The sequence below is a fragment of the Aotus nancymaae genome, unplaced genomic scaffold (assembly GCF_030222135.1).
Source record: "Aotus nancymaae isolate 86718 unplaced genomic scaffold, 86718_ANA_hifiasm-v0.15.2.pri h1tg000036l, whole genome shotgun sequence".
Lineage (NCBI taxonomy): Eukaryota > Metazoa > Chordata > Mammalia > Primates > Aotidae > Aotus > Aotus nancymaae.
This window is the reverse complement of record NW_026988450.1, coordinates 5870858-5883554: the sequence shown is the minus strand read 5'-3', so window position 1 is coordinate 5883554 and position 12697 is coordinate 5870858. Positions and strand designations below refer to the sequence as shown.

Sequence of the window (12697 nt, the reverse complement as noted above, 5' to 3'; positions counted from 1 at the left end):
TTAGTGCAAAAAGAATAATTACTTATTTCTTCTTTCTTCTGCTGTCATATTAAATGTTTTCTAAATGTGTGTGTATGTTTTTTTTTCCAGCATAATGGGAGTGTTGAGTAACAAGTGTGGCTTTCAGCTCCAGTATCAAATGATTTTTTCAATATGGCTCCTGGCATTCAGTCCTCAAATGTGTGAACACCTGCGGCGCTATAATATCATTCCAGTTCTGTCTGATATCCTTCAAGAATCTGTCAAAGAGAAAGTAACAAGAATCATTCTTGCAGCATTTCGTGTAAGTGTTTTATGTTGGTTTGTGTGTGTGTGAGGCATTTTTCACCATGCAGTACATTTTAAGTTTTTAGCAAGTGGGAAAAAGTTACTACTTTTTCTTCATGTGGTCATGAAACCATAGCGTCTTGATAAACATAAAGAATCACTAATTTGTATTTGTGGTGTGGGCAGTGGGATCGGTGAGGGGAAACCATCTAAGTGAATGAAATGTGTGAGTATGCTTGTAGGAAATGCAGTTGGATTATGTTCAGAATCAAGAAGTCCTTTTCTGCTGCGGTACATTCCAAGAGACTGTTTTGGAAGGAGTTTCCCTGTTACGGAGCATGTATTTTAGTGTGGAGCTGTGCTTCAGATTCTGGATCTATTGACTGCAGTACAATTTTGAGGCAACTATAAAGATCTATAATTATTTAAACAGTAAAGTTATCCTATTAGAATATTAGATTTGTTAGATTTAAGTCAACTTCCTCCTTTGAACAGATGAGGAAGTTGAGGACAAGAGAAACCCTTGCTAGAACTGAAATCCTAGGTTGCCAAGCGGTTTTAATACTCGATATTGCTAATTGGTTATCAAGAGCCAGTGTATGTGCTGTGCCAGTTGTCTACTGATAATTTTGTTGGTCGCTTTAGATGGGCTTCTGTGGATGGCTGGGTTGAAGTAATGTGTCTAAGAATGCTATTCAAGGTTAATTATAGTGGATATGTCTCATGGAGTGCTTACCCTCTGCCACACATTGTTCTAAGCATTTAACTCATTTAATGCTCACCAGAGCCCTATAACATAACAGTTATTGTTGTTACTGTTAGTATACAGGTGTCATTGCTATACATTGGGACTACTGAGGCATGGAGGTCACATTGCTGATAGATAGCAGACATGCAAATCCAGGATGTTGACTGTACAATCTGTGCTTTTAACCATTTTTGTTCTTATACTTTAAAAAAACAAGTGAAAAATAAAAAGTGATACAGGTGTATTGCAGAATGTAAATAATGTAGTTATCACATTTGCCAAATGTAGTTACTGGCATCTTTCAGATGTTTCCAAGCACAGAGATAAATCAATAGATGTGTAATTTTGTTTTGTATTTAAAAATAAAAATGATGTATTAAACTGTTGTATAACTTTATTCTTAATATGTAGGAATATGTTTTCATTTATGTATATGTGGATATTCAGTATTTTTAATGGCTGTTTCCACTGTGTTGGTGTAAAGCTATTTATTTAACCAGTGCTCTATTGATGGCCTTGTGGTGGTGTTTCTGGTTTCTTTTACGTATGTTTGCCCACTTTGATGAATATTTCTTTTGGATTGAGTTCTAGAGATGGAACTGCTGAGTCAAAAGAATGTGTTTTTACACTTTTTTTTTTTTTTTTTTTTTTTTTTTTAAGACAGAGTCTTGCTCTGTTGCCCAGGCTGGAGTACAATCTCAACTTACTGCAACCTCCATCTCCCAGGTTCAAGCGATTCTTGTGCCTTAGCCTCCTGAGTAGCTGGGATCACAGGCATGCACCACCATATCCAACTAATTTTTGTATTTTTAGTAGAGACAGGGTTTTACTATGTTTCCTAGGCTGGTCTCAGACTCCTGACCTCAAGTGATCCACCTGCCTTGGCTTCCCAAAGTGCCATATTTACAGGCATGAGCCACTGCACTCCACCTTTTTTTTTTTTTTTTTGAGACAGGATTTTACTCTCTAGGCTAGGGTAGAGTGATGTGATCATAGCTCACTGCAACCTCAGACTCCTGAGCTTGAGGGATCCTCCTGCCTTAGCCTCCCAAGAAGCTGGCACTGTAGGTGCATGCCACCAAGCCTGGCTAATTTAAAAAATATTTAGTAGAGGTGGGATCTCACTTTGTTGCCCAAGCTGATACTGAACTCCTGGGCTCAAGCGATCCTCCCACCTCAGCTTCCCAAAAATTCTGGGATTACAGGTGTCAGCCACAGCACCTGGCCTACACTTTTGTCATATACTTTTAAAAAATGTGCAAATTTACCTTTCCATCAACTGTATATTGGAAGTGTATATTTTTCTGCTCATTAGCATTTAATATTGCCCTTTTATTTTTTACAAAATCTTGGGTGAAAAATCATTGTTTTAAATTTGCATTCTGTTAATAATGAATGAGGCTGAGCATCTTTTAATATTATTGACCATTTATATTCTTTTTATAAATTGCTTATTCATAGCATTTGTCACCGTCCCAATTTTAAAATTTGATGTGTAGGAACTCTTTTTTTAGATATCTGTAGTTAATAACTAATGTTCATTGAGAGCTTATTCTGTGTCAGGCACTGTTTTAATTTTAAATGTATTACACATATTTGTCCCAGGAACTCCATTTAGTGGTCACTAGGACACGAGAGGTTAAATAATTTGCCAAAATAGCTAAGAAGTGGCAGAGCAGGGATTTAAACTCGGGCAGTATGACGCATGCTTTTAACAATCATGCTAACCTGTCTTTGGTGCAGAGAATAATAATTGTTAAAATTTATTAAGTGATTTTTATGCATTGCCTTATTTAAGCTTCATGATGACCCTGTAAATTCTATTACTATTTTTATTTTATTGATAAGGCACCTAGACTAGGAGATAATTCCTCAGTAAGTGAAAGAATTGGCATTTCAGCGAGATCTGTCCAGCTCCTGAGCTGTCCTCTTAACCACTCTGCCATCTCCTTTTTTTCTTGCCTTGATGCATTTTCTCAGGAACCTTAAGACTGGCATTAAAAGGGTGATAATGTGAAAAGGAAAACCAAATCTAACATCAGGGGAAGATTTCTTAGCTTAAAATACCAGCTGGATGTATTAAGCCCCGTGTATTTCCTGGCTTCCTGGCAAGGGCTGAGTGAGTGAGGGATAGCATGGAGGAGTGGCGCTTAGTGTGGATTCTGGGAGAGACTGGACAGTGAGATTTGAGTGTGTCCTGCTGGGTGTGATAAATGCTGACCAGCTGTTGACCAGGTGTTGGACTGGGCATTAGATTTTCTTTTGATTATATTTATTTATGAAAGTAACACCATTTTTCATGTGAAAATCATTCTGTAGTCCTTGAAGTTCACTCTTGAGAAACAGGCAAATGCTGAGCCTTTTGCTTCCCTCCCTCACCATGGTGGCTCTGCTCTTTGCATTTCCTGTACACTCTGTCCATATGAGTTGTCACGGTGAATTTCAGTCCAGCTAAAATAATAATCAGTTCTTAAATCGGAGTAGGTTGTATTAATGAGGCTTTACTTTGAAGTGTTTTAGTAGGTAAACTGAATGTATTTTTTTCTTCTACTTAAGTACTTCATTATCCATATTCTTATTTAGTAAAAGCAAAAAATTCCAGAAGTGGAGTCTTTTGCAGTCTCTCCTAAATCACAAAACAATTGTGGGTTCCGTGTATGTGCCAGCAGCTATGCTAATTATTAGGGGACACAGATGACCAAGATAGAGCTGGACATTGGAGGTCTTATGGTTTGCTAAAGACAGACAACGTGAATAAGCAGTGCCAGTGCAATGTGGTGATGAGTGATGAAGGGAGGAAAGGCAGTAGAAGGGAGGTGGACAGCCAAAGGAGGCGTGTGAGGATGTGGCTGTGAAGAGAAGAGGGAGCTCAAGGGGCCTTTTGAACCACGCTTAGTTATCTTAGAAGTGCAACGGTGGGGAGAGGTTGAATGTTATAACAGGTGAAGAAAGAATCTTCTGGAATCATCAGTAATTTGTTCTTGTAGGGTTTATTATTCCTCTCTACCACCCAGGGTGAATTCTAAGAGAGTAAATGGAGCACATAAATCTGGCTCTTGAAGATGCAGTCCTGTTACTTGTGGCTGTTGACTTTCTGAAGGCACAGACTTGCTCTGTGAATGGATCTTTTGGCTCTCCCATTCTGGGCGTAGAACTAGGGGGCCAACGTGAATGTTTCAGTCATCATGGTTATCACCTGACACTAACTTGTGTTCACACTCTTGCACATCACTCATCCAAGCATGACACCGTCAAATAAGATCTTTTGTCAGACCTACTTTTAGCACTTTATTTTGTACTTTCCTGCTCTGAGAGAATATGGAATAAGAACTGATTCCTCTTTTAAATTTATTCACTGTGGCAAAATAGATACTGCATCTTTTCAACTCAATAACTTCATGCTCTGAGGGCTTAATGCTCCTTCTGTTCCATTTGCCTTGGTTTTGAGTTTTCTCCCTTGTCTTTCCTTTTTTTAAACTATATTATTGTCACAGGAGCCTTTATTTTGCCAAAATCTTCTGGTGTAAATTAAGCATCTACCTTTTGGAAAAATGGAGCTAGTTTGATCTTTTACTGTTATAAAAATAATATGGTTAAAAAGATATGATAGAAAAATATTAAGTAAAATTATAAATTACCTGCAATATCCCTCCCACATGCGGAGCCCCCTTGATGTTTTAAAACCTGCGGTTTATAATCTCTGTTCCCTTACTACAACTAGGCTTCAACTCTGGATGAATTGCGGTAGGCACTGAATAGCCGAAGGAGTCTTTGAAATCTCCTCTCTACGTGATTTGGGTGAATCATGCTTGGCCTTCCTCACTGCAAAGTATGTGTGCACTCAGGCTGTCAGTGAGTGTGCCAGCATGTGCAGTGGTGGTCAGGTTGGCTGGGCTCTTCCGCTGGCCTCCAGGCTTTTGGCCAAATTGCTTAGCCTCTCTGTGCCTTAGCTTTTTTCATGTGTCCTGTAAGAGTAATATAATCTCTCCTAAATCTATCACTTTGTTGATGCTCACATGATAACAGCCTTTGAAAAATATGTGCTAAATGAACCTTTGGCACCTAATATACCCTCAGTAAAGATCGTAACTGTATAAGGGGCTGGTTGTGGGGTTGCTGTTGGCACCACAGCAGTTGTAGTGAACTTACTTCAGATTGTGTGAACACTGGGTTCATATACTTGTCTCTGTGGGGTTTGTCTTTGGATGTTACCTACACGGAAAGAATAGGAAAAGCCTTTTGGAACAAAAGTGAGCTATTTACGAGGGAATTGTGATCCAATGAAGAAGTTACCTGGAAATAAAGATTGGCCCAGTTACTGAATATTCATATTTTAAAAATTAAGAGAGAAATAAAACATGTTTACTTAATTTGAACATATCACAGAAAGCAAGACTAGAGAGAGAGGGGTCCGTGTTTTCTGTTAGTGCATGGACTTTTGTCTAATTGGGAGCTGTTAATAAACTTGGTACGGAAAGCTTTTTTTCAGAAAAGGAGATATATTTTGTAATTGCCAAACTGTTAGGAAAGATGGTTACCTTTGACATGATGTCTTTGCAATTAGATTATCCTAGAAAGATTAATTATTATTGTTAATTATTATTGTGTGACTTTCACTTATGGGAAATAGAAAGGTCAACAGTTTCCTAAGTAGTTAATGGGGACGTGAATAGTACTATTTTTCCATTTATCTCGACCTGTTCTTTTCTGTATGTTATATATTTTTTGAAATTAAAATACCTATTTTTAAAAATGTTAAAGACTCTAAAAATTTATCATAATTATTTCTTATTATAGGCTTTTGATAATTTGTTGATAACTTGTCTATTTAAGGTAAAATAGAAGTATGAGAAAGAGCTATAATAGAAATCAGGGTCTTATTTTAGCTGTCCTGTTGTTTCAAAGAATATATCTTTACCTTGTATCTTTTCCTCTCAGTTTCAAGAAACAACATGACTTTTAAAGGTATTATTTAGATAATATTTTAAGTGCTGCAAGTTTCTATGAAAAAATCAGGTACTAATAATTTTTTTTATTTTTGAGACAGAGTCTTGCTCTGTCGACCAGGCTAGAGTGCATCACTGCAACCTCCTCCTCCGGGTTCAAGCAGTTCTCCTGCCTCAGCCCTCCAGAGTAGCTGGGGCTACAGGCACGTGCCACCATACCTGGCTAATATTTGTATTTTTGGTAGAGATGGGGTTTTGTCATGTCGGCCAGGCTGGTCTTGAACTCCTGACCTCAAGTGACCCGCCCGCCTCGGCCTCCCAAAGTGCTAGGATTACGGGCATGAGCCACCGTACCTGGCCCAGGTACTAATAATTTTTAATAATGGGCTGAGATTTAATCTAAAGCCCCCAAAAAACTGCTTTAATCATTGTATGATATTCTATTTAAGCTTCCCACATACCCTACTTAATTTTTTGTCCCCACTTAGTTCCTTCTCCCTTCCATTATTTTTCATTTTGAATCATTAGGTAAAATAAAAGGGTTATTGGAAGCAGGTATCTAATACTGTAATGTCACAGAAGAGAGATGTTAGTTGATATTAATTGAATCCTGCCTTTAAGTTCTTCCTTCTCTTTTTCTCTCCTGTTCTTCCTCTTGTAGATTATTTATTCATCTATCAATCAATGCATCAGATATTTATTGAAGACCAAATATGTGCAAGGCAATTCTTTGGTTACTGAGGGTGTGGGAAGACGCATAAGATAGAATACGTTTTCTCAGGACCTTTGTCTTTTGTTTAAGCCTTTGTTTTGATAGAGTAACTTGATGAAGTCACTGTGTTTACGATATACAAAGCTCAAAAAAATCACCGTAAGTGTAGAGCCAGACTGAGATTCTTAGGTTTTTTCTTTTGACCTCATTTGGGGGCTTTCTGAATTAATTATGTACTTTTATGGAAATTTGAGAAGTAGAGTCATGTAGCTCTTTCGTAATGGTGCAGTAGAAGGATAGAGAAGAATATTTCTGGAGTGGATAGACCTAGATGTGAATTCCAGCACTTGATTGTTTAGTGTTGGGAGAGTGGCTTGGACTGGCTTGGACTCCCAGAGCTAGTTTCTTTATGGTGAAAGGTGGTAGATGGTACTTAACTCATTTAAACATTAGGTAAGGAATCCATGAAATAACAGTTGAAGTGTCTGCGATAGTAAATAAACGGTATGTGTTTATTTTCCTGCCTTCTTTCTTCATAAAATCATGGAATAATAGAAGTTTTCCTCTTTATCTCTGTAAGTTGGATTCTTGGTAAGTTAATATTAAGCCCAGGTAAAGATCTAGTGCTGTTTTGTTTGATTTAAGAGAGACAGGGTGAATATGTTACTTTAATATTTAGCAAGACTTAAAAGTCTTATATAAACTATACAATATCAATTTTTTAACCTACAATGGATAGAATTTAATAATTTATGGACTTCTATTGTCTAATTTTGGTTTTCAGAATATTTAAAATAGACCCAGTCCAATGACAGAAATACTAGTTGTTTTTTTTTTTTTTTTAAGATTCTCATATGCTAAATTTGGGTTAATGCAATCATTCCATGAATATGCTGAGAGCAGGAAGTCAGAAGAACATCTTTAGACATCCACAGTTTTGATATGCACAGTGGAACTAAAATTGAGCCATTGTTAAAGACATAGTAAAGCCATTTGATTTATACCATGAAACTGATTTTAACAATGATGATTTTTAAAGTAATTTGAATTCCTGTAGACTTTAAAAATGATTTTACTGATGAGGTTATTTGAAGTTAGTCTAGTCACATCCTAAAACTCGGAGTTTTTTTTTTGTGAGCGGCTTTAGGAAGCTTGCTGAACTGCTGAGCTACTGTGAGATGAACAAATCTAGCAGCTTCTAATTATTATTATTATTTTCCATTTGGCTGGATGAATTTTAATTTTGAGAATATCAGTCCTCACTTACTTGTAGTACGTGCTGAACTCCAGGTCTCTGCAAATATTACTGCTGTTGGTTAAATTGATTTGTCAATCTTTAAGTCCTTAAATAAAGTAGGATGTTTTGGGCTGTGACTGATAAAGACATTGAAGATTATCTTTGTTGCCTAGAGTTTTACATCTGTTTGTTGTGCATTTGATTTCTTTTTTGGCTTGGCTTAATCAAAAGTCTACGTTATCTGTCATATAAAGTGAATTGTATTTTTTTTTTTACAACGATATGCTTTTCATCAGAAAGCCTTAATAATTACGGCCAAATTGAGTTGTTCTTTTTATTAGATAAATTAATGATGATGATTGCTTCACATATACACATGTTTACTCACCAGACATAAACATGCACATGCATGTCCATGCATTTTCCCATGTAGACAGTTCATAGTCATAACTCTTTCAAAGAGGCTAGCTCTAGTCTGAGTGTATGGGACTGTTTTGATCACTGCTATGGCATGGAGGTATTGCCATGAAGAAGTTTTATTCTGGAGTCTAGCCCCTTATTCCCTATTTAAGGAATTGTGCCTCAACCTCTTTGCCTAACCTTTATCTTGCTTAGTAGATACCAGGTTTATATGAGGTCTAGCAAGACAGACTTTTTAGATTTTGGGGTGAGTTATTTAATACAGCAGTTTTTAAAACGTGGTCCACATTATCAGTGCAGTGCAGTGAACTGTTTGTTAGTAACCTGCAATGGATAAGTACAGAAAGTGAAAGTCAGCATTTAGAAACTTGTAGGAATTTGACAGAATCATGGTTTATTGAATTTTATAATATGAAATTTGAGCTTGTATTTTACATGTCTTAAAATTCATTCTTACTGTGTTTTATAAAAGTATTTGCTCATGACTGATTGAAAGTCAAAAAACAAGCAAAACTGGTCTTCACCACCAATGGTTTTTGAAGCACTGCTTTTCACATATACTTGACAAGACCAGCAGTTCAGTTTTGCTGACAGAAAGATATGAATTGTCACCTGATTCCACCTTGTTTTTGGATATGTCAACAACCCTCTACACCATTAATTTGCCAAAGGTGAAAAGGATGTTTATACCAGATTAGTCACTTCTGATTTTGTTGAGGTGAAGATACCATTTACTTTTAGAGAAAGAATAACATATTTCAAAGAATATATTGCTGCCAGATTAAGTAGATTGTTTCTGGCAGATTCAGTTTCTTAACTACTTTTTATAACTCATTCATTCCTTCTTTTCAATTTTTATAGTAAGATGAAGCAGTGAAATGAGAACATCTATGTAAGGAAGAATAGATAAGGCTTAATGATTGATTTGGCGCAGTTGAAGAAAAAGAATAAAAAATGACTAATCTTTGAAATGCCATTATCTTGGACAACTGAGAGGGAAGTTGGTTTTAGAATACCATAGGGCTGTTCTGTATTAGTTATTGAATGTATTGAAGTAATAGTTGAAGTCATTAGTTATGATAGTATCTTTTTTTTTTTTTTTTTTTTGAGATGGAGTCTCACTCTGTCGCCAAGGCTGCAGTGCAGTGGTGTGATCTCAGCTCACTGCAGCCTCTACCTCCTATGTTCAAGCGATTCTCCTGCCTCAGCCTCCTGAGTAGCTGGGATTACAGGCATGTGCCACTGTGCCTGGCTAATTTTTGTATTTTTAGTAGAGATGGGGTTTTACCATGTTGGCCAGGCTGTCCTAGAACCCCAGACCTCAGGTGATCTGCCTGCCTTGGCCTCTCAAAGTGCTGGGATTACAGGCATGAGCCACAGCACCTGGCCAATAATATCATAAATATGGAGTTTAATTCTCTGGGCAACAATATATGAAATTAACCAAAAAACCATGTAAACAAAAGAGCTTTGATGTATTTTTAAAATTAGAAGAGAGGGTAATAGGAAAAGTAACTGGAAAAGACCATAGAAAGTTTAGTAGAAAAGTAAAATCTCACAAAAGGAAAGGAAGAGGGGAAGAGTTTTATAAGAGGAAGAGGTTAACAGATTTATGCCTTCCCATGGTTGAAGGACTCAGAAAATAATTGGTTTAGAAAGAAATAACAGGTGTTCTGAAAGAGAATAGTTTGTAGAAGTAGTCATACAAGGAACTGGGGATCTAGTATGTCGTGTTTGCTAGGATCTCACATTTTAGTGAAGGAGACAAGCATGTAAATGGTATTAGTGTCATACATCATGATTTCTTCCTTGACTGTGGATTACATAGGAATGCATTGTGAAATTTCCAAATAGAAATTAGAAAGCTACTGGTCTTTAGCTTAATTACATTATGGTTAAGAACATATTCTGTAAGATTTCAATCCTTTGAAATTTGAGACTCATTTTATGGCTTGTCTTACTGTCTATCATAGTGGTTGTACCAAGTGCACTTTAAAAGAATGTATATTTTGCAGGTGGAGTAGTATTCTGTGCCATTTAGGTCAGGGTGGTTGATAGTGTTATTTAGATCTTCTGTGTGCTGATTTTTTTTGTTTAGTGGTTCTATCAATTGCTGAGAGAGCTGTTAAAATCTCTAGCTATTATTGTGGATTTGTCTGTTTCTCCCTTCAGTTTTGTCGGTTTTTGCTTCATGAATTTTGAAGCTCTGTAATTAAAACACTTATAAATGTTACATTTTCCTGATGAACTGGTCTTTGTATTACTGTGAAATATCCTTCTTTATCACTGGCAATGCTCTTGGTTTACTTTATTTGAAGTTAATATCACACTCCAGCTTTCTTATGCTTATGGTTGCATGCTGTATCTTTTTCCTTCTCAGTTTCAACTTACCTGTGTCATATTTAGTTTGTCTCTTTTAGGCAACACATTCTTGGGTCTTGAATTTTTATTTATTCAAATAATTTCTGCCTCTTAACTGGAGTGTTTGGTTCACTGGCATTTAAAAAACTGTTGGTATGACTAGATTTAGGCCTGCCATTTTACTCTTTGTTTTCTGTTTGCTCATCTGTTTTTTTGTTCTTTTGTCTTCCATTTTTGCTTTCTCTTGGGTTAAGTGCATCCTATAAAAACCTTCATTTTACTTAACATAATGACCTCCAGTTCTGTCCGTGTTGCTGCAGATGACAGGATTTCATTCTTTTCTATGGCTGAATAATCTTCGGCTATCAGAAGCTGAGAAAGGTACCATGGTAGGACGGGATGAAGTGAGATTGGTTAATGGGTACAAAATACAGTTATATAGAAGAACGACCTAACGTGCAATTCAGTAGGTTGATAGTAAACAGTAATCTATTGTATATTTCAGAATAGTTAGAATAATTCCAATGTTCCCAAGATAAATATTTAAAGTGGTGGATATCTCAATTACCTTGATTTCATAATTATAACTTATATGTGATTCTATTAAAATATCATATGTACTCCCCAAATAGGTACATCTGTTATATATTAATAAATTTAAAAAAATATTGTAACATTTCTTTGGGGTCTTTAACTGTTTTTTTTTCTTCTTTTTTTGCACTATTTTATTTCTTAGAGGTGATCTTGGAGTCACAATACACATCCTCTCTATGGTACTATCTTATGTGAAATGTAAGCAGTTGTAATCTTTTATGCTACAGTTGTCATATTACTGTATTTACGTTATAAGCCATACAATACAGGGTTTTAACTTGTGCTTTAAGCACTCTCATGTATATTATGAAGTAAAGAGGGAAAAACCATGTTTTATATTTATCCAGCTACATATTAATATGATATCTGCAGTTCTTCTTTCTTTTCTGGACACTCAGCTTTCCACTTGTGGTATCACTTTCCTTTAGCTGCAGAATTTTCTTTAGCCCAGGGATCAGCAAACTATGGAAGCCTGTGGGCCAGATGTGGCCTACCTGTTTTTATAAAGCTTTATTGGAACGCTGCTTTGCTCATTTGTTTGTTTTTTAATGACTGCTTTTACACCATAATAGTAGAATTGTGCAGTTGTGACAGAGACTGCAAAGCCTAAAATATTTACTCTTTGGCCTTTTACAGAAAAAGGCAGCCAATCCCTGCTTTTTTATATCTTCCAGTGCATGTCTGCTGGTGACTGATGATCTCAGTTTTGTTTTATAAAAATGATATTTTACTTTTATTGTAGAAGGATATTTTTGCTGGATGTGGTTCTTTTTTTTTCTTTCAGTACTTTCAAGATACCGTTCCACTTTCTGCTAACCTCTCTCCTTTGCCTTCCTCTCTTTTTTTAATGCTCTCTCTCAGCAGAATCCTCTCCATTGTTTCTGATGAGAAGTCAGCTTTCCTTTGTATTTTTGTTTCCTTGTATATAATGTGTTATCTTTTTCTGGCTGCTTTGAACATCTTACTATATATTTGGTTTTCTGAAGATTGACTGTGGTGTGTTTGGATTTAGTTTTATTTATAACTACGTTTCCTAGTATTTACGGAACTTACATATTTGTAGAGTTACGTCTTTCACTAAAGATGGAAACTTTTGGCTATTATATTTTCAGGTATACATTTGCACCTTTTTACTTCTCCTTGCCTTCTGGCATTCTGATTCCACTTATGTTAGACCTTTTGATATTGCACTGCAAGTCATGGAGCCTTTGTTCATTTTGTTTGTGGGAAGGAATAAAGAGCGTTTTTCCTATCTGTCTCTGAAATTGAATAATTTCTATTGGTCTGTCTTCATGGTCACGGACTCCTTTGTCATTTCCAGTCCCCTTTTGAGCTCATTTGTAAATTTTATTTTTATTTCTAGGATTTCCATTTGGGAATTTAGTGTGTGTGTCTCCACTGAACTTCCTTCT

General features: G+C 36.2%; 1 protein-coding gene across 2 annotated transcripts in view; it reads left to right on the top strand.

Annotated features, from left to right (window-relative positions):
- The window catches only part of ATP6V1H (ATPase H+ transporting V1 subunit H), a 99578-nt gene that overhangs the window by 40306 nt on the left and 46575 nt on the right, over nucleotides 1–12697 (top strand). For both annotated transcript variants that reach the window (XM_064384182.1, XM_064384181.1), the window contains one exon: nucleotides 91–283. In XM_064384182.1, coding sequence (XP_064240252.1) covers nucleotides 91–283 — 193 coding nt within the window. The remainder of the gene's footprint in view (nucleotides 1–90; nucleotides 284–12697) is intronic.